The sequence below is a fragment of the Thalassophryne amazonica genome, chromosome 4 (assembly GCF_902500255.1).
Source record: "Thalassophryne amazonica chromosome 4, fThaAma1.1, whole genome shotgun sequence".
Lineage (NCBI taxonomy): Eukaryota > Metazoa > Chordata > Actinopteri > Batrachoidiformes > Batrachoididae > Thalassophryne > Thalassophryne amazonica.
Window position 1 is genome coordinate 45,925,012 of NC_047106.1, and position 22,325 is coordinate 45,947,336.

The following is a 22,325-nucleotide window of genomic DNA, read 5'->3' on the forward strand; positions in this document are numbered from 1 at the left end:
ATGGTAGGGCTTCCTTGAGCAGCCTGGTAGGAAAGGGGTCTAATAGACATGTTGATGGTTTGGATGAAGTAACTAATGAAAATAACTCAGAACAATCTGAGAGAAAGAGTCTAACCAAATACCGGCATCACTGAAAGCAGCCAAAGATAACGATACGTCTTTGGGATGGTTATGAGTAATTTTTTCTCTAATAGTTAAATTTTATTAGCAAAGAAAGTCATGAAGTCATTACTAGTTAAAGTTAAAGGAATACTCGGCTCAATAGAGCTCTGACTCTTTGTCAGCCTGGCTACAGTGCTGAAAAGAAACCTGGGGTTGTTCTTATTTTCTTCAATTAGTGATGAGTAGTAAGATGTCCTAGCTTTACGGAGGGCTTTTTTTTATAGAGCAACAGACTCTTTTTCCAGGCTAAGTGAAGGTCTTCTAAATTAGTGAGACGCCATTTCCTCTCCAACTTACGGGTTATCTGCTTTAAGCTGCGAGTTTGTGAGTTATTCCACGGAGTCAGGCACTTCTGATTTAAAGCTCTCTTTTTCAGAGGAGCTACAGCATCCAAAGTTGTCTTCAATGAGGATGTAAAACTATTGACGAGATACTCTATCTCACTTACAGAGTTTAGGTAGCTACTCTGCACTGTGTTGGTATATGGCATTAGAGAACATAAAGAAGGAATCATATCCTTAAACCTAGTTACAATTGTCATCTGGAGATCATACCTCTAGAGCCCACCGGTGCTCCACATGGATTAGAGACCTAAGATGGACTCTATTTTAGTTTCAATTAAGGACTGTTTTTGCTTTTCTTCTGCTTTTTTTTCCAGTCTCTGTTTTCCATTTCTTCTCTTTGTTAAGAAATTCTTGCAGTCTGTAAAAATCTTGTAGCTGTTAGAATGGCCTAAGCAGAGGGTCACCCCCGCTGAGTCTGGTCTCTTGAGGTTTCTTCCTCAACATCATCAGAGGGAGTTTTTCCTTATCACTGTTGCCTCTGTGCTTGCTCAGGGGGGTTGGTAAGGTTAGACAGTACTTGTGTGAAGTGCCTTGAGGCAGCATTGTTGGGATTTGCCACTATACAAATAAAATTATTGAATCTACAGCCAGAATTTATTTATTTAAAGTAATAAATCAATATAAAAACACATAAAATCAGAAGGGGTGAGTATTTTATAGGTATTGTTCATTTGTAACACTTAAAAAGTGTTACAATTTGTAAAAACCTGAATGAATGAAGTTGTTTGAACTTAAGTTTGTAAGTTAGAGTTGATTTAACTTTCAAACTTAAGTTCAAACAACTTAATTCATTCAGGTTTTACAAATTGTAACACTTTTTTAGTTGGTTCAAACATGCTCTTTTTTCAGTGCAGTCCTGACCAGCTGGTATTGAAAATGTGATTCTCACCCTGATAGAAGCGTCCGCTGGGGTTTAGTGACCGCGGCCCTCGGACAGAGCAGCCACACGACAGTATCGGCCCCCTGCTCTGGGGTCCGCAGGCTGTCCTTCATGGATCGATGGAACTCTGGCATGGCATTGGCCACCGCTGCAAGAAAGAGGCAGAAATAACTCCTTCAACCTGTATAAAACATGCCACAGTAGAAGCAGTTTTTCCTTCGTGGTCTGAGTATGATACCTGGAGTGTCCACCCAGCCGGGATGCATGACGGAGAAATGGATGTTAGCGTGAGTCTTTGCCAGCTGCTCCGTCATCACCACTTGCTGCCTCTGGGCACACATTTTAAATACAAGATTTTAATCAAATATTTATTCTCAACGTTCAGTTTGAAAATCATCTGCAGATAATTTGTTCTTGTTTGCCTTTACTTTATCCCTCCAAACGTTTTTGTATATTACATCATTAGGACACACTAAAGCAGGGGTGGGCAACTTGTTCCAGAAATGGCCAAGAGGGTGCATGTTTTCTTTGCAGCCACTGACTCCACCAGGTGATTTCACTGATAAATATCACTTTGAGCAGAAGGAATCAGTTAATCAGTGAAATCACCTGGTGGAGTCAGTGGCTGCAAAGAAAAACTGGCCCTTTCTGGAACAAGTTGCCCACCCCTGCACTAGAGGCATTATTTTTCCCAGCTGGTTTGGTAATACCCCAGGATTCCCTGGGAAAAGTTACAAGACTTGGCAGAGGATAGGGAAGTGTGGGTTGAGCTGCTTGGTCTGCTGCCACAACTTGGACCCAGATAAGTGGTAGAAAATGAATGAATGGGTAATAAAGGATGCCGATGGTAATGTGCTAACAAGTGAGAAGAGTGTGTTGAGAAGATGAAGGGAATATTAACAGGAAAAACACCTCCATTGGAAGCCTTAAGGAACTTGGAACATGTCCAGCTGTTAAACAGTTTCTCAGATACTCACTCAACTGAAAGCCATCAAAAGCCACCTGGTTTTTACAAATGGTTATCAACACGGAGGTGTTTTTCCTGTGGCGGCACGCCGCGCCGGCTGCCTGCCGACGCGCCAATCTGTCCGCACGTCTTTCATTACAAAATCTCCTTTAACAGTGGAATGTCCGGATAAACTGCTGATCCGACCTCTTCTGAAAGTCCTCTGTTCTCTCACGACGTCCTGGGTCAACAGAGGCTTAAATTTGGAGGTTTTCAGCTCGAAACAGGCTGACGATGACGCTTCCGAGCGCGCGGCGTGACGTCCCAGCTCGTGGGAAGTCCTTAAGGTGACAGTAACACTCCATAATCTCTCATCAGCTGTTAAAATTTTCATCGAAAACCAGCTGAATTTCTCGAATGGTGTCCACTTCGATGTGCCTCACAGGTTCTGAAAAAATTTTGATCAAGCAAAGCGCAAGTCTCTCAGGAAGAAGTCAGACAAAGGAATTCCGACGAGGGGGGTGGACCACTCCTCACTCAAAGCCTGCCCACAGGCGAATGACGTAACCGACAGGCGTGAAAAAAACTCACGCATGCGCACGAGGGTACAAGGTTGGCTGATGTAATCGCACGCGATTCAAATCCAAATATTTTTATAAAAAAATAAAAAGGTTGGTTTCTTTTCTAATAGACCTCGTATGTGTCGTGACCTTTGATGACCCCACAGGTCAGCGCTCTTACCTTGTGCTGGGCATAGACCATGGTCCCGTCATAGCGCCCCCTGTCAGACTGCAGGTTGCCTGTTCGAAGCTTCTGCACCAACATCCCTCCTGATGACACTGTGATCTGAACTCGGAGGAGAGAGCATCACTCGCACACTGCATTATCTTCATTCAGGAAAGTTCTTTTGTTTTTTTTCATCCTTTCAAACTTTCTTCCTTTCTTTTTCTCTTTGCAACTTTATTCCTTTTTCCCCTCTTCATCCTGTCCAACTTTATTTTCCTTATTCCTTTCAAACTTTTCTTTTCTTTTTCCTTCCAAAGTTTATTCCTTTCTCGTTTCTCTTTGCTTCTTCCATTTAAACTTTATTCCTTTTTCTCTTGTCTTTTTCCTTTCAAACATTATTCCTTTTTGTTTCTCCGCTTACCTTCAAACTTTATTCCTTTCTTTTTCTTGATTCAACTTTATTCCTTTTTCTTTTATCCTACTTCAAACCTTCCTAACTTTACTCCTCTTTTTCTCTTTTCTTCTTCCTTTCAGTCTTTGTTTTTATCTATTCAACTTTGTTTTTCTCTTTTCATCCTTCAAACTTCATTCATCTTTTTTTTCCTTTCAAACTTTATTTCTCTTTTCTTCCACTTTTCAGACTTTGTTTTTCTCTATTTAACTTTATTCCTTTTTTCTTTTCTTTTTCCTTCTAAAGTGTATTCCTTTCTCTTTTTCATTTTCTTATTCCTTTCAAACTTTATTCCTTTCTCTTTCAAACTTTATTCCTCTTTTTCCTTCCTTTTAAACTTTATTCCTTTATTCTCTTTTCTTCCTTTCAGATTTTATTAATTTTTCTTTATTCAACTTTACTCCTTTTTCTTTTTTCCTCCTTCAAACTTTATTCATCTTTTATTCCTTTTACAGTTTAGCCTTCTTTTTGACTTTTCTTCTTCCTTTCAAACTTTATTCCTTTTTTTCTTGTCTTTTTCCTTTCAAACGCTATTCCTTTTTGTTTCTCTGCTTACCTTCAAACTTTATTCCTTTCTTTTTCTTGATTCAACTTTATTCCTTTTTCTTTTATCCTCCTTCAAACTTTATTCTTCATTTTTCTTCCTTCCTAACTTTACTCCTTTTTTCTCTTTTCTTCTTCTTTTCAGTCTTTGTTTTTAACTATTCAACTTTGTTTTTGTTCTTTTCATTCTTCAAACTTCATTCATCTTTTTTCTTCCTTTCAAACTTCATTTCTCTTTTCTTCTGCTTTTCAGACTTTGTTCTTCTCTATTTAACTTTATTCCTTTTTTCTTTTCTTCTTCCTTCTAAAGTGTATTCCTTTCTCTTTCCATTTTCTTATTCCTTTCAAACTTCATTTCTTTCTCTTTCAAACTTTATTCCTATTTTTCCTTCCTTTCAAACTTTTCCTTTTTCTCTTTTCTTCTTCCTTTCAGATTTTATTCATTTTTCTTTATTCAACTTTACTCCCTTTTCGTTTTTCCTCCTTCAACTTTATTCATCTTTTATTCCTTTACACTTTAGCCTTCTTTTTCACTTTTCTTCTTCCTTTCAAACTTTATTCCTTTTTCTCGTCTTTTTCCTTTCAAATGTTATTCCTTTTTGTTTAGTAGAGAAGCTTGAATCTTCGACTGGACTGGGTTGCTTGACGCGAGGACGTTTCGCTTCAAATCGCAGAAGCTTCCTCAGCTAAAATTCTTGCTCTGGAAGTCTGACTTCTGTCCTTTTTGTTTCTCTGCTTACCTTCAAACTTTATTCCTTTCTTTTTCTTGATTCAACTTTATCCCTTTTTCTTTTATCCTCCTTCAAACTTTATTCTTCAGTTTTCTTCCTTCCTTACTTTACTCCTCTTTTTCTCTTTTGTTCTTCCTTTCAGTCTTTATGTTTTTCTCTATTCAACTTTGTTTTTCTCTTTTCATTCTTGTTTCATCTTTTTCATCCTTTTACACTTTAGCCTTCTTTTTCACTTTTCTTCTTCCTTTCAAACTTTACTCCCACTTTTCTCTTTTCTTCTTCCTTTCAGCCTTTATTTGTTTTTCTCTATTCAAATCTGTTTTTCTCTTTTCATCCTTCAAACTTCATTCATCTTTTTTCTTCCTTTTAAACTTTATTTCTCTTTTCTTCTACTTTTCAGACTTTGTTTTCTCTATTTAACTTTATTCCTTTACTCCTTCATCTTTTATTCCTGTTTACACTTTAGCCTTCTTTTTCACTTTTCTTCTTCCTTTCAAACTTCATGCCTTTCTTTTCCTCTGTTCAACTGTATTAGTTTTTTTTATTTTCCTCTTTCAAACTTGATCTCTCATTCTTGTTTCTAGCTTTCTTCGTTTCTCTGTATTTCTTCCCCTTCCTTCCTTCCTTCCTTCCTTCCTTCCTTCCTTCCCATCCCATCCCACATGTAGATATTTTAAATCCTCTCAGGTTGTTTTCAGATGTCGTACTGTTGTAACTTATGCTGATCCCCAACAGGCCAAATTTCATTAAACTGATCTGACACGTCTGCAGCTGTTTAACACTTTTTTCCCTCTGTTATTTATTGAATTTAATCAAAACCTTTGACCAGTCAACAGCAGGCTGTGAAGATCACACTCACCACTCTGGGATCTGCGCTCTTTTCCAGTAAGGGAATTAGACTCTTGGTGAGAATGTAAACACCTGGAGGACAAATAGGGAAAGAGAAAAAACCCACTCTCGTCATCAGTCTGTTTATTTTTGGTGCTTCCTGTTTGTAAACAATCCGTCCCCTGACCACTGACCCACCAAGGACATTGGTGGCGAAGCTCTTCTCTTGGCCCTCAGCATTCACCTCCTTCTGACTCATAATAGAGCCCGCGTTATTGATCTGCAAAAACACTCAGTCAAAAGAAAGATCTGAAAATTTGGATGCATCTGCTTTGTTTGTAGATACATGGAAGTTCATAAATAAGTATGTATGCCCTGTAACGTGTTTCTCTTACCAGAACATTTAGGGCTTTGTACTTCTTCTTGAAGGCTTCAGCAAAATCCCAGACCTTTCTGGTCTCAGACAAGTCCAGAATGTGGACGTAGACCTCCTGCAGTGAGATTCAGGTTATATGATATCACTTGTGGGGATCTGGAGTTTGTTTCTTCTTTGTGGTTGCTTTCTCTTAAAAATTCATTCATACTGTACTTTATTTCCTGTCTCCTTGACGATATCAGCCCTCGCCTCCTCAGCCTTGTCCTTGTTTCTGCACACCATGTGAATTGTTCCCCCTGTGACAGTAGCATATTGTATTTTGAAGGTGCACAAAGGTTTTGTCTTCAATTTCAATTGATGTGTCTCAATTAAATTGCCTGTTTTTGTCATTGTTTTGATCAAGTTCAGATCTGATCTGTTTAGTATTAATGTTCTACCTTCTTGAGTGTATAATGTCTTACTAAAGCCCCGGTCACACGTAGGGATGGGTATTGATAAGATTTTATCGATATCGATGCCATTATCGATTCTGCTTATCGATCCGATTCCTTATCGATTCCCTTATCGATACCTCTTGTGAATTTTCTGTGTACTAAAAGTAGGCTTTACAGGTTTTCTATGTATTTTATTGAGTCTTAAAGTAAATAAATATGAAATTGGTCACTGTATCCTTGATCTCTGGACATAAATAAAAATAAATAAAATCTGTATTTTTTTCTCAAAAGCATTTCCTTTCAGACATTTTGGCATGAATGTCTCTCCGTACCTTGGAGCTGAATTCAGCCGGCTGCTGCACGTCAGTGCAGGATGTCTCATTTTGGGAGAAAAAAAATGTTTTGATCGATTGCACTTTGTTTGTATTACAACTAGGGCTGGGTAACGTTAACGCGCTAACGTTGCGTTAATTATTGAGGTCATTATCGCCGACAATTTTGTTCCTCCCCTTAAAGCTGCGTTTTTTTTTTTGTTTGTTTTTTGTCTTTTATGACTGTTGCCCGTTGCCTTTTATTTTGAAAGCGTCAGTCGGGGGTGAGCTTATGCTGCTGCTTCCTGCTGATAGCTGAGTTCACACAGAAAACGACACGAGGATCGAGAAAAGTACAGGCTATGCAATGCACAACAAAACAAAATGCAGAAAAACGCCGAACTTTTGAATGGACATTTTCGGTACAAAGTTCTACAGGATCAGGCCCGGATCCAGACCAGTTTGGACCGATGCACCTGCATTGGTCAAATTTTTTTTATGCATCGTTTGTCATCGGTAAAAAAAAAAAAAAACTTGAATAATCTCGAATAGCCGAACGTGTCCCCGCGGTGAACACAGCTTTTCTGTGGTTTTCATGTCAACCTATAGTCCGTAAATTATACGGATTTTTCCGAGTTTCAGAGTCATACGGGCGTACAAATAAAGTCGGATATTCAGGGTTTGGTCTGTAATAACTATTTCTGCAGCGCGGTTCCACTTTGAAACCATGAACCATTGAAGCAATGCTTTCGATCCAGTAGCATGTTGGTTCTTTGATTCACTGCTCTTCAGAAACGGCAAGCCGCTTCTTAACCCCTCGCAAAGCCATTAAAATATCGTCAGTCACTTTTGTGTGGATTAAAGTCACTAACTGGGACTCTTGTCTTGTTGCTGTCAAGAAATGAGAATCGTCCTCCGTTCCGTTCACACAGCTAGAAACGCTGCGCGGCTGAGGCAGAGTCCGGTCGGAATTAATAACTTCAAAATGAATCGCCGCTTTAAATAAAATGACACCTCTTTTCAAATGTAATACAGACAAGAAACTACAATCGACTAAAAGGTTTTTTTTTCCTCCCAAAATGAAACGTACTGTATTTTCTTTTCAAATTACATCCTGAAGTGAAGCACAGCAGCTCTAAGCTCAGCTCAGATATATGGAAACACATTCATGCCAATGTCTGAAAGGAAATGCTTTTGACAAAAACTACAGATTTTGTTTATTCCTATTTATGTCCAGAGATCAAGGATTCACCATGTAGAGTTCATTATGTACAAAGTTTAAGGATCCAGTGACCAAATTCATATTTATTTACTTTAAGACTCAATTAAATGTTCAATTTCAATTCAATTTAATCGGCTTATAAAGTGCCAAATCACAACAAAATCTAAATATACTAAAACAAATACATCACAATTGTACACATATCAAATTGTGGTATGTGTACAATTGTGACGTATTTGTTTTAGTACATTTAGTCATGGACATGAATATTGTTATTTTGATATGAAACAGGATAACAAATGACCTGCCAGTGGTTTTATATTTGATTTCATTAGTGTGTTTCAGTTGACATTTACATTTTCAAATTTATGCAATGTTCATTTACATTTTCAAATAAAACTGTGCTTTTAAGCGGCTTTTGAATTCATTTTTGGGTTTCACATATACCATGCGATTAATCATGATTAATCACAGAAAGTCACTGAGTTAATGCGATTAAGATTTTTTATGTTTGCCCACCCCTAATTACAACATTTGTAAAGATGTGTCAATTGATTTAAACAGTGTTTCGCTTTGAAGTTATTAATTCCGACTAGATTCTATCGTTCTAACTTGATTCGGCAGAGAGCGGCGCAGCGTTTGGAGCTGTGTGAACAGAACAGAAGACAATTCTCGTTTCTTTCTCGCAACAAGACAAGAGTCTCAGTTAGTGACTTTAATCCACACAAAAGTGACTCAGGATTGACATATTCAGGGATGAAAGTGGTGAAAAACAAAAAAGCTGTAACCAAAAATTATCCCCCCACCACCTGCAGAAAAACTTTTGAATTCCAGAAGCTCTGAAATGCAACTCAGCCACATGGGGTGTGCAGCCAGTACATTCTGAGTGCCGGTCCCAAGCCCGGATAAATGAGGAGGGTTGCGTCAGTAAGGGCATTCAACGTAAAACAAGCCAACCCAACTATGAAGACTAAGAATGTGTTGGCGGATAAACGAGTGTCTGACAGGGTGATGAGTGTGAAGTTGGAAATTGAAGAGGTGATGATGAATATCATCAGTGCATATGCCCCACAGGTAGGTTGTGAGATGAAGGAGAAAGAAGATTTCTGGAGTGTGTTAGATGAGGTGGTGGAGAGTGTGCCCAAGCATGAAAGAGTGGTGATAGGAGCGGACTTCAATGGGCATATTGGTGAAGGGAACAGTGATGAGGAAGTAATGGGTAGATATAGTATCAAGGATAGGAATGGGGAAGGACACATGGTAGTTGATTTTGCAAAAAGGTTGGAAATGGCTGTGGTGAATACCTACTTTAAGAAAAGGGAGGAGCACAGGGTAACATATAAGAGTGGAGGAAGGTGCACACAGGTGGACTACATTCTTTATAAGAGATGCAAGCTAAAAGAAATCAGAGACTGTAAGGTGGTGGCAGGAGAGAGTGTCGTTAGACAGCATAGGATGGTTGTTTGTAGGATGACTTTAGAGGAAAAGAAGAAGAAGAAGAGAGTGACAGCTCAACAATGCAACAGCTTTTTGATGAAGGAATGTCTCTTGCTCAGCACGCAAGCAAGCTTGTGAAGAATTGCTTCTTTCAACTGCGAAATATCGCCAAACTTAAACAGTTGGTGTCACAGAAAGAATTAGAGGAAATTATCCATGCCTTTGTCTCCACGCGGTTGGATTATTGCAACAGCCTGTTCACTTGCCTGGGTAAGAAGGAGATAAATCGGTTGCAGTATGTCCAGAACTCTGCTGCGAGGCTTCTGACCCACACCAACAGGAGAGCCCACATCACGCCTATCTTGGAATCCCTCCACTGGCTCCCTGTTGCCTCCAGAATTAATTAAAAAAAAAAGGCTCCTGATTACATTGCTGACTTGATTCAGCCTTACACCTCAGCCCGCAGCCTCAGATCTTTAGGTCAGAACCTGTTGATGGTTCCTCGAATCTCCTTTAAAACTCGAGAAGACCGATCTTTTAAAGCCGTAGCGCCTCGTCTCTGGAACAAACTCCCTCTGTCCCTGCGATCCCTGGACTCTGTTGAGATGTTCAAAAAGCAACTAAAGACTACTTTTTAAACAGGCTTTTCATGGCCAATAATCTTTTAGTACTGAGTGTTTTACTGTATATTTTTATTGTTTTACCTTGTAAAGCGCTTTGTGACCCCTGTCTGTGAAAAGCGCTATATAAATAAAGTTTACTTACTTACTTACTTACAAAGGATCAGATGGTGGAAGCTGAAGGAGGAAGACTGTTGTGTGAAATTTAGCGAGCAGGTGAGAGACGCACTGGTAGGAGGGGAAGCAATTTTGGACAACTGGAAAAGTACTGCAGATGTGGTGAGGGAGACAGCTAGGACAGTACTGGGTATGACATCTGGACAGTGGAAGGAAGACAAGGAGACTTTGTGGTGGACTGAAGAGGTCCAGGAAAGCATAACGAGAAAGAGGTTGGCGAAAAAGTTTTGGGATAGTCGGAGAGATAAAGAAAGTAGACAGATTACAAGGAGATGCAGTGTAAGGCGAAAAGAGAAGTGGCAAAAGCGAAGGAAAAGGCATATTGCGAGCTGTACAAGAAGTTGAATAGTAAAGCAAGGTTTACACACAGACGGTTTTGTCGGCGAGTAATACGTAGACCGAAGTTTGCGGTAGTTCTGGCTGTTTTCGCGGTGGAAAGGGGCGGAGCTCACCGGCTCCGGTTGTCAGTCAAATGACGGACCTTGATCACACGGAGCGAGCTGCTGTGGAAAGCTCCCAATACAGAGAGTATCATTATTTGCTCCAGGAGCTGTGTCTGGGTGATGGCCACTTTCAGCGGTCCTTCCGCCTCAGCAGGACCCAGTTTGAGGATCAACTGTCCCGTTCACGCGCACATGTAAACAATTAAAAAAAAATATATATATAATAAACTCTGTTGCTTGCTGCAGCTCGCTCTTTCCCCCAACAAACTCTGTCATAATTGTGTTTAGAAACCAGTCACCATTTGTTTTATTATACATCTGTGTAGTTAATTAATAAAATATTCTCTACAGATGATTCGTTCGCGCGCGCATGTAAAAAAAAGACAGAAAAAAAAGAAACTCGATCCGCTCCCCGCTGCTGTTTGCTGCGGGCTGCTCCTCGTTCTTTCCCCCAAAAAACTCTGTCATAATTGTGTTTAGAAGCCAGTCACCATTTGCGTTATTATACAGCTGTGTAGCTAATAAGTAAAATAATCTCCAGGATGATTTGTGCGCGCACGCACGTAAAATAAAATTAAAAAGAACCTCCGCTCCAAGCTGCTGTGGTGCTGCTGCTCGCTCCAAAAACTTGTCATGATTGTAAAATAAAGGACAAAAGAGACATAACTCCTGCTCACAGGCTGCTACCAGATACAGGACATGTTCACATCTTCAAACTCCAGACATCTCCACGTCACTACATATTCAGTCCCTGATTGGTCATCGCGGCGCGACAAGAACTGCGGCACTACAGGAAGTGGCAGGATGAAACGGCGATTAAAAAGTATCAAACGCCGTTGTTCGTCGTCACGGGAGGTCTCCGGGAGCGCTCCCGGAATTATTCGACATGTTGAATAATTTTTTCGACGATTCCCGGTAAAGCAGGAACTAAGCCACGCCCCCTAGTGCCAGCGTTAACAATGGCGTGTGATCCTTAAGATGGCCAAAAACGTCCGGGACGCTTCCGGGAGCTCTTACCATCTGTGTGTAAACGGGGCTTAAGGAAGGAGAAAAGGACTTGTACCGATTGGCCAGACAAAGAGACAGAGCTGGAAAGGATGTGCAGCAGGTTAGAGTGATAAAAGATGCACATGGTAATGTGCTGACAAGTGAGGAGTGTGTGCTGAGAAGGTGGAGGGAATATTTTGAAGAGCTGATGAATAAAGAAAATGAGTGAGAGAAAAGGCTGGATGATGTGGTGAGAGTAAATCAGGAAGTACAAGAGATTAGTAAGGAAGAAGTGAGGGCTAGTATGAAGAGGATGAAGAGTGGAAAGGCAGTTGGTCCAGATGACATTTCAGTGGAGGCATGGAAATGTCTAGGAGAGATGGCAGTAGAGTTTCTAACCAGATTGTTTAATAAAATCTTGGAAAGTGAGAGGATGCCTGAGGAGTGGAGACGAAGTGTGCTGGTTCCTATTTTCAAGAACAAGGGTGATGGGAAGAGCTGCAGTAACTACAGAGGCATAAGTTTCTGTGTAGGCTCTCAGTTGTCCAGGTGGTTTCCATAGTAGAGAAGCTTGAATCTTCGACTGGACTGGGTTGCTTGACGCGAGGACGTTTCGCTTCAAATCGCAGAAGCTTCCTCAGCTAAAATTCTTGCTCTGGAAGTCTGACTTCTGTCTGAATCTTGTAGAGAAGAATAAAACAGAAGCCAACAAAAGCTGGAGTTATAAACCTAACCAGACCCCTCCTACTGAGAGGCAGACTGCTATAGGCTAGTGACTAAACAATAGCTCTGATTAGCAACTATTGCGCTCTAGTTAGCACACCTAATGACAGGACAGCTGTCCCTCTAATGATGGGATGGATGCCTTTCTGATGGCTCCCTTGATGACGTGAATGACTCATTACCATGAACAAAAGACTGAAACTCCTTTAACCTGAGTATCCCATTGTAAACAGGGGATAAAGCGTGTCTCAGACCCCCTCCCCGGTTAAGGCTGGGTTTCAAACGTTTTACAAAGAATGCCTCCTTGACCCCTCTCTCAAACCATTTCTTCTCTCTGGCTAATATTTTAACTTCCTTGTCCTCAACCGTGTGGTTACTGTCTTTAAGGTGGAGATGAACCACAGACTGAGGTCCACTGGCGCCCTCTCTGCAGTGCTGGTATAGCCTTTTGTGTAAAGGTTGCTTAGTTTCACCTATGTAGTGTTTGTTACAGTTTTCCTGACATCTGATAGAATACACTACATTGCTCTGTTTGTAACTAGGGATCATGTCCTTAGGGTGAACTAATTTCTGTCTCAAGGTGTTAACCGGTTTAAACTAAACTGGGATTTTGTGCTGTCTGAAGATCCTCTGTAGTTTTTCCCCTACTCCTGCTAAATAAGGGAGAGACACTCCTCTTCTTCTTGTCTCCGTCTCCTGTCTATCTGGTCTCTTTGTTCTCTGGGACTTCTGCACTTTGTCCAGGGACCATCGTGGGTACCCACATACTGTGAGGGCTTTCCGGACACGTTGTTGTTCTTTAGCACGTTGTTGTTCGGCTCAAACCACCCCCTTGAACACAAGCTCGGGGTGATCAGGACGCTTCAACACAGAGCCCTACAGGTGCCCACAACTGCAGAGGGAAGGGCTAAAGAACAACAACGTGTCCGGAAAGCCCTCACAGTATGTATGTGATCTGGTTGTCAACCTGTTGACAACCAGATCCCGCACCTGCAGGTGCTGCGGACATGAGCACTGGGTGGGTGCGCTTGGTCCGCTGTCAAGTCACGTCATCATGAATGTTTCATTTTGATTTTGTGGGGTCCGAGGGCATTTTTTGGACAGTTCACTCACCTGGCATAAATGTTTTATTATTGCTGTTAACAGCTCTCCCTGCATCCCACAATCAAGTTTTATGTCTCTTTTTTTTTCAGGACAATCTGTGCTTTCATAATATATATGCTTTTGTTGTGGTTTATAAGTGTAATAAAGGTTTATAAACAAAAATAAGAAAGAAAAAAGAGAAGCGGAAAATAATTTTCCACGCACATTTATTCAAAACGCACAGCAAACTATAATAAACAACTGTTTTGACACTTTATAAAGGTAATTTGAGGTCTTGTGTGAAAGACTGTACAACAAAAAGGTTCAAACAATGAACACAAATGCACATTTTGAACAATATATACAAAATGGACTATGTGTTTTTTTTTGTCTTCATCTCAACGCAATTTCTGTTTGCTATTACACAAAGGTTACAACACAAACTTCTACTTCTACTCTGTTTTGGACTGTTCTGTGCTGCTCCAAAATCAGCTTTCACATGAGATCGTCATCAGAGGCTCTCCGTCTGCTTTCACTGATCGCTGTGCGTAATGGCGCAGGGCACACTGAGTATGTACTAATAGTATGTACTCATTGGAGCACCCAGGGGGCTATTCAAACGGGCCCAACTAGTAACACATCACTCCTGAAAACGATCTTTGGCTTTTCATGTGAAGTAAATCTGCCCTATGATTGGATTTTGTAAAACCATGTGATGGTGAACCAATTCCGATTGGACATTCACACTGCGCACGTCATCACACAGCTTCTATGAGGACTACAAAGATGGCCGATGGCTGGCTCGAAAGTCTGCGGAGTTAACTTTTAAGCAAAAAAGTACATTTCTATCTCATATCATTAAAAGTTCTTTATAATTTAGTAAAGCTTGGTCTTAGCCATCGTATACGACGGCGTCGACCCCAGGGGGTTAAAGCATCAAGGTCGACATTCACTTCGTTTTTCTTTTGTTAGTTTTGCTTTTGTTTCGTTATTTTATGCACTCTTGATTCGCAGGCTTTTTGGTGACGGGAAAAGTGCAGGATCATTCGTCCACCTTTTCTCGATGATTTGTGACTTTTCTTTTGTTCAGCTATCGTCGTGTGCTGTGTGACCGAGCCCTAAGGCCTGCTGTCATCTTACAATAAATAACTGGTGATTAATAATTTGGTTGAGCCTAAAAAAAGTTTTGAAATTCACACCAATGTTAAGATGTGTTGAGTAACAGGGCAGCAGCAATCTCACCTCTCATAGCGATGGCCATGGCGGTGGCTTTCCCAATGCCACTGTTGGCTCCTGTTATCATGAAGGCGCGTCCGGCAACAGACACCTCCAGGTCTTTCTCCACAAACCGTTTCGAGGCTGACAGGAAGGCATTTCTACACGACATATAAACAATTTTAAGAGTGCTGGACTGAGTCAATTATCAAATAGACAACTGATAGAACAGTAAGTACAAGGATAATTCATGAAGAAAGTCTTTAAAGGAAACAAACAAAGAATTCTGACTTGTTCCAATTTTTCAAACATGATGATGTGCTCCAACAGAGGTAACTGCTCTTGACAGGTTACCACCACTGAGCACCTCAACCAGACTGTGTACACAATAGCTCAAAAAGTAGAAAACAAATTTGATGATATTTTGTGGAGGCAATGTCTTTGGTTTAGGAAAGAACAGATTAATTTAAGAAACAGATTTTAATTTTATCTCATCTGAGTATTTCAAGAAACAGCCTTATGGCATCACAAAGAGGACATGTAATGACGGCACTCAGTTTTTAAGTTTAAAATGACCAGTGGTGGGCACAGTTCTGCTAACTGCTAATTTGCGAAGCTAACTTTTTTGTTAGCGGATTAACTTTTCAGCTGATTTAAAAAAAAACATCAGAGGACCAATTAGCTTCCTCTAAATTTAGTTCCGCTAACTTAGTCCGTTAACGTGTTTTTTTTTTTTTTTTTGCTTGCATAGTTAGTAACAGTTAAAATCATTTGTAAACCCTAAAATCATACATGTTGATTCCTGTCTGCTACGTGTTTTGCAGCAGTGAGGAGCTGAGCTCAACTCTACCCCAACAGAAGGGGCCTGGCTGCCAAGCTGCTACAAAAAGAAAACAAACAAGTCATTTACATTTAACATACAATGCTCCAGATGTGAGGCAGATGTCATGAAAAGCAAAGCAGGTTTGACTTATGGTTTTGATTTATAAACCAAATTAATCTGGACAGTTTATCTACATTAATGTCAACTGTGTCATTTTTACAAAGTGAAAATATAACACATAGCTTTTAATTTTAAAATAATGCGCTAATTCTGAAGGTCTGAACATTAACACACACAGATGCCAAAAGGCATTATGGGAAAATAAGCCTCCGCTCATCACTAATTGGTTGGTTTATTATATGTAAAAGCCAACACACAAGTTACTGTAATGTGTGTGTTGGCTTTTACAAATAAATACGTATTTGTAAAAAAAAAAAGGCATGTGCAAAACTGAAGATTCTGTGTGTTAAGTATGATTCAGCGCAACGACCGTGTGATATCTGGGTGGGCGTTATTCACACTGCCATCCAGTAGATGGCAGTGTTCTATACATTTTGGCCCATTAGTGTTATAACAGCTAACTTTTCAGTTAGTGGTTATCGAAGCTACGTTTTTGGTTAGCTGTGCCCACCACTGACAATAACACATACACCTATGCGATTTAAGGTCATTTCTTGTATCTTTCTTTTACTTTTTGCACTAGTAGTTCAAGAAATGTCCTTATGACATCACAAAGAGGTACACAAAAGCTGCACAAAGACATAGCTGTTCTCAAACTGGAACGCGGATGATTGCGTGGGAAATGAAGCTGATCTTTGGGAGCAAAAAATGAAGATAAATACATTTACTATATAAACAGGGATAAAAGAAAAATGAAATTCACATTGAATTTGATTAACTTATTTTGAAAAAATAAATTGAAAGGGGAATTTTGTTTCTGGTTAGCTTAATATTGCTGACATTTGATTCATTAGAAATTGTTATAAACCAGATATTATTCATTAGTCAAGTTAACAGCTGTAAGCCCTTAGGATTTTTTGAGGTCTGTCTGTCTGTCTGTCTATTTATCTATCTATCTAGCTAGCTATCTATCTATCTATCTACAATGCGTCACTTCTCACAGCTTCACTGTACAGACACAATGAAGGCGACAGCGTGCCTGGCATCGTGTTTGAGCAGTCGATGGGGGTATCTGACACTACTGATGGCAACAACAGAATCGGTGTGTGTTTGTGTGTGTGGCACCAAAGACATCAATTGAAGCCATTGTCTTGGGTGCCACTGTTGAGGGCAGCCAAAGGAGGGGTTATAGGAGCAGGGAGGGGTAATACTGGGACTAAATGCCCACTCTGTTCCATGGTGTCAAGCAGAGAGCAATTAGAGTGGGGTCAGAGCGGGTTTCTCAGCAAGACAAGATAACAGAACAAAGGAGATATGGGAAACAATCACCAAAGCACCTCTTCAGACAACTTGGCCTTCTGTATGCTGATGAGGAAAGATGCTTTGGAGCTGCAGCAGCTCAGATGGATGAAACATTGACTTTTGGCACCAAGAGCCTCCTGCTCACTGTAAAGCATAAAAACCATCTCATGGACATCCATTCCTCCATTTAAGGCCTGCGACACATTCCAAAAAAGTTGGGGCAGGAAGCAATTTAGGGGAAGTAATGAGGTAAAAACAGTTAAACAATGTTATTTCAAATGGGTGATGTCAACAGATGATTTATGATTTGGTACAAAAACAGTATCCATGAAAGGCTCAGTATTTGAGGAGCAAAATTGGGAATAGGATCTGCAGTTTCTCAAGAAATGTGTGAGAACATTTTTGAAATGTTTAAAAACAATGTTCCTCAAAGAAAGATTGGAAGGGATTTTTATATTACTCCCTCTACAGTGCATAATATTATTAAGCAATTCAAGGAATCTGGAAGAATTTCAATGTATAAAGGGCAAGCCTAAATTGAACACCTGCGATCTTTGATCCCTCAGACGGCACTGCATCAAGAACAGTCATTCATCAATAGCTGATATAACCACATGGGCAAGGGATTACTTTGGAAAACCTTTGTCAAGCGATACAGTCACAAATATTACATAAAACTATTGTGCAAAAAAAGTAGCTTTATGTTAACCTCAAGGTTGGACTTTCCTCCAGGCATTGAGGTTGGACTTTCCAACAGTGGAAACATGTATTGTGGTCAAACAAGTCAGTGTTACAGATCTTTTTTGGAAGAAATGGACACTGTGTGCTCCAGAACAAAGACGAAAAGGACCATCCAGATTGTTACAACCACCGACAAGTCCAAAAGCCAGGGTATGTCATGTATGGGGTTGTGAGAGTGCTCTTGCCAAATGTAATTTGTACTTCTGTGATGGCAGCATTAATGCAGAAAAGTCCATTGAGATTTTACAGCAGCATTTGCTGCCTTCAAGACGACATCTATTCCAAAGATGTCCCACTATTCAACAACACAATGCAAAACCACATTCTGCACACATTTCAAAAGCATGACTGTGGGAGAAGAGGTTATGGGGGTTCATAGTGAAGTCACCCCACTGTGTTTTGAGTGATGTCACCCCACTCCAGGTGAAGTCACTCCACTCTATAACAAAATATTTCAATTCTGATATGTTCATGTAATAAATTATTTATATACACCAGAAGCATAATGCACTGTTCTTACTCAAGGTTTGTTAGTGAGATGATGTTTTAAGGTAGGGGACTGTAACTGTCAGGTAAAAAGGCCACTGATTGTAGAAACAGGGAGCACTGCCCAATTCTATACATCACACAGGTCCCTAACTTTAAATCATGGACAGCTGGAGTGGGGTTACTTCACTGAAAAAAGTGGTGTGACTTCATCTGAGGTGAGTTCGCAGTGGGGTGACTTCACTCGCTACCAGTTGCGGGTACGAGACAGGTCTGCCTACAGTCCTGACTCGTCCTCTCCCCAATAGAGAATGTGTGAAGAATTTTGAAACAAGAAATGCAGCGATGACCCCATACTGTTGCACACCTGAAGATGTGTTTGCAGGAAAAATGGTACAAAATAAAATGCTTCATTGCTTGGTACCATTCATTCACTTTCTATAACCCCGCCAGTCTATCACAGGACCACTTGCTTGTATCCTCAATGCAAAAACATCATCAACATCATCAAGTGTTGTGACACTGAAGAGCATCCCAAATTTTTTGGGAATGTTTTGTAAGCCTGTAATGCAGGAATGAATGTTACTATATTAACAAATGAAATAAAGAAGGGAAAAAACAAACAAACCATGAAATATATTGGGTATATACTTAACTGTCTCCAATGAAATAAAAGTCAAAGTAAATGAAACAGATTTTTTTTTTTTAATCTACATTTTCCATATTGTCCAACTTTTCCTGATTTGGGGTTGTAGAATATGCATGTAAAAATTTAAAATATTTGAATGGAAGTACATTGTGGTGTTAAGCTTAAAGTAAAAATGATTATTTGATGAAGTGATTCAGTGATCACTTGAAAATATTTCAAACTCTGATTCATCTTTTAAATTTATTAAAGGCTAATGACAATCTTTGCCTTGTTGTCAGATGTGATTATTTTGCATGACTTTCAAACAGATGAAAACCAGATGTATTTTTTATTTTATTCACTTAAAACAACTAAGTTGTTTCACAACTTCCTTTAACTGGAATAAATTGCAGCAGTTTGACCTCAAACTGTTCACAGAAAGTACTGCTGAAACAATACAAATAACCAGTTGAAAACACCAAAACGCAGTAAATGTGTTTGCATTTTGGACTGTTGTGTCACAATGGGTAGTAATTTTTTAAAGATGTTTCTTTAGATATTTAGTAACAACTCATTACATATATAGCTCAGCTGATGATGGCAATAATGGTTAGTTGCAGACATGCATTATAATAAAAAGGCAAATAGCAAACAATCTTTACATTTTCCTTCATATTTTGTATGAATCGTTACGTGCAGTTTGTCTGCAACATGAGTAATGTTGCAGACTCTGAGTCCAGCTCGTCCTAAATCTGAGCACTTCTTACCTGGTGAACTCAGTCAGTCCCTTCAGGAACCAGGCAGAGTTTCTGTACAGAGACATGGTTTTGCTGTGGAATCCTCTCGGTTCGCGCTTCTCTCCGGTTTTGATCTGAGCACAAACCACGTGTCGCTCTAACTGAACCTCCCGATGGCCGCAGCGCCAATTAACGGCCCCCTAGCGGCGAAAAGGAGGCAGCACAGCCACCAAAGAGGAAAAATCTGTTTGTACAATACAAATACAATAAATAATAATACAATAAAATAATACAAAAATAAGGAATTTCTTCCCTTCAGTGCACTTCTCTACGTTGTTTCTTAAATAAAGAGTGTAAAAAAATAGAACTTAAAGCAAATTAAAACAATCTTTTGAGGTTAGAGAGCTGATGAACCACAATAGAGAAAAACTAACACATCACAACAAATATTGTAAACAGTTTCAAACGTGTTCTTTTTTTTCAAGTGGAACAATCAATACAACAATCAATTCAACAAAATAATAGGAATTTCCTCTCTGCAGTGCACTTCTGGCTTTAAACAGGCTGAACCTACCTGCATGACTGTTGGCTGGCGGTTCAATATCAATACCAGCGTTGGTATCGATATTAGGATCCGCCCACCTCTAACAGGGACTTGCAAGTTATAGCTCATTCACTGCTAGTTGCTAAAAGAACATTTTTAAAGCTTATTTCTGGTTCACTACTTACATTGTGCTCTTTGTTTGTCATCATTCCCTCTTGATTATAATACAGAATTTGTTTGCCTTCAGTAAGAAGAGATACAGGTTCCCAAGTTAAAAATGTAAAAATACAATACAGGTGCACTTAACTGTTTGGTGGTGACCAAGCGGTTAAGTGCACTTGTTTCCAATACAGAAGGGCGCACCTCGAGGCCAGTCCTGCCCATTCAGCATGTAATGTGGAGTTGTGTCAGGAAGGAGCATCTGGCAGTAATTGATATACTGTCTCAAATGTGTAGTACATGCTGTGTACTACACATAATTTGCATATGTGGACACTGGCCATACTGTGCATACCACCCAGCTCCATCTTGGATCTGATGTGGTGATTCCAAGTGGGAAAAACAAGGGAGAAGCTGAAAGGACTTACATTCAAGCCAATTAAATGCTAACTAGCCAAACTAGTAAGTGACTGTTCACCGTGTATCTGGAAAGTATTCAGATCGCTCCTCTTTTCCACATTCAGCCTTATTCCAAAACAGAGTAAATTATTTTCCCCCCTCAAAATTGTACTCACAACACCCCATAATGACAACATGATTTTTAAACATATTTGTTAAAAATAAAAAAAAAGCTAAGAAATCACATGTATATAAGTATTCACACCCTTTGCTCAATACTTTGTTGATGCACATTTGGTAGCAATTCCAGCCTCAGGTCTTCTTGAATATGATGTCACAAACTTGGCGCACCTATACAGTGCATCTGAACACAGCGCTTCACTTTTCCACATTTTATGTTACAGCCTTATTCCAAAATAGAGTAAATAATTTTTTCCCCTCAAAATTCTACTCACAACACCCCATAATGACAACATAACGTAACACACCTTTGGCAATAATTACAGTCTCAGGTCTTCTTGAAGTTGATGCCACAAGCTTGGTGCACCTATCTTTTTGCAGTTTTGCCCATTTCTTTTTGTAGCACCTCTCAAGCTCCATCAGGTTGGATGGGGGGAGCATCGGTACACAGCCATTTTCAGATCTCTCCAGAGATGTTCAATCAGATTCAGGTCTGGGTTCTGGCTGGGCCACTCAAACCTGGTTTCCTGCCTGGTTTCCTCCAAACATGATACCTGGCATTCATGCCAAAGAGGTCAATCTTTGCCTCATCAGACCAGAGAATTTTTCATGTCTGAGAGTCCTTCCGGTCATTTTTTTTTTTTTTTTGGTAAACTGCAGGTGAGCTGCCAGGTGCCTTTTAATAAGGAGTGGCTTCCGTCTGGCCACGTTACCATAAAGGCCTGATTGGTGGATTTCTGCAGAGATGGTTGTCCTTGTGGCAGGTTCTCCTCTCTCCACAGAGGAATGACTCTAACAGAGTGACCATTGGGTTCTTGGTCACCTCTCTGACTAAGGCCCTTCTCCCCCGGTCGCCCATTTTAGACAGGTGGCGAACTCTAGGAAGAGTCCTGGTGATCCAAACTTATTCCATTTATGGATGATGGAGGTCACTGTGCTCATTGGACCTTCAAAGCAGTAGAAATGTTTCTATACCCTTCCCGAGATTTGTGCCTTGAGACTATCCTGTCTTGGAGGTCTACAGACAATTCCTTTGACTTCATGTTTAGTTTGTGCTCTGATATATACTGTCAACTGTGGGACCTTACATGTAGACAGGTGTGTCCCTTTCCAATCAACTGCATTTACTCCAGTTGGACTTCAGTTTAGCTGCAGAAATGTCTCAAGGATGATCAGTGGAAACAGATGCACCTGAGCTCAATTATGTGAATACTGTGAATACGTACTTATGTACATGTGATTTCTTAGGTTTTTCTTTTTTTTGTTGTTTCTTTGTTTTTACTAAATTTGAAAAAATACAAAAACAAAACAAAAACAAAAATCTTTTTTCACTTTGTCATTATGGGGTATTGTGTGTACATTTTGAGGGCAAAAAAAATCTCATCCATTTTGGAATAAGGCTGTAACATAACAATATGTGGAAAAAGTGAATAGTTTCTGGATGCACCATACGCTCTGTATACTGCGGACAGTGGACATACTGTGCACAGTGCACACCCTCTGCACTCTGTGCTTTCTACACACACTCTGCACACCCTTTGCACCTTCTGCACACTGTGCACTTACT

General features: G+C 39.9%; 1 protein-coding gene across 1 annotated transcript in view; it reads right to left on the bottom strand.

Moving 5' to 3' along the window:
• The window catches only part of LOC117508154 (DHRS-12_like_SDR_c-like domain-containing protein), a 44,279-nt gene extending 24,616 nt beyond the window's left edge, over nt 1–19,663 (bottom strand). Inside the window, 10 exon segments of the mRNA XM_034167818.1 lie at nt 1,396–1,444; nt 1,446–1,534; nt 1,625–1,715; nt 3,074–3,178; nt 5,643–5,704; nt 5,810–5,891; nt 6,007–6,102; nt 6,201–6,283; nt 14,667–14,800; nt 19,507–19,663. Of these exon segments, the coding sequence (XP_034023709.1) occupies nt 1,396–1,444; nt 1,446–1,534; nt 1,625–1,715; nt 3,074–3,178; nt 5,643–5,704; nt 5,810–5,891; nt 6,007–6,102; nt 6,201–6,283; nt 14,667–14,800; nt 19,507–19,562 (847 nt within the window). The 5' untranslated portion in view covers nt 19,563–19,663.
• Nucleotides 19,664–22,325: the final 2,662 nt, after the last annotated feature.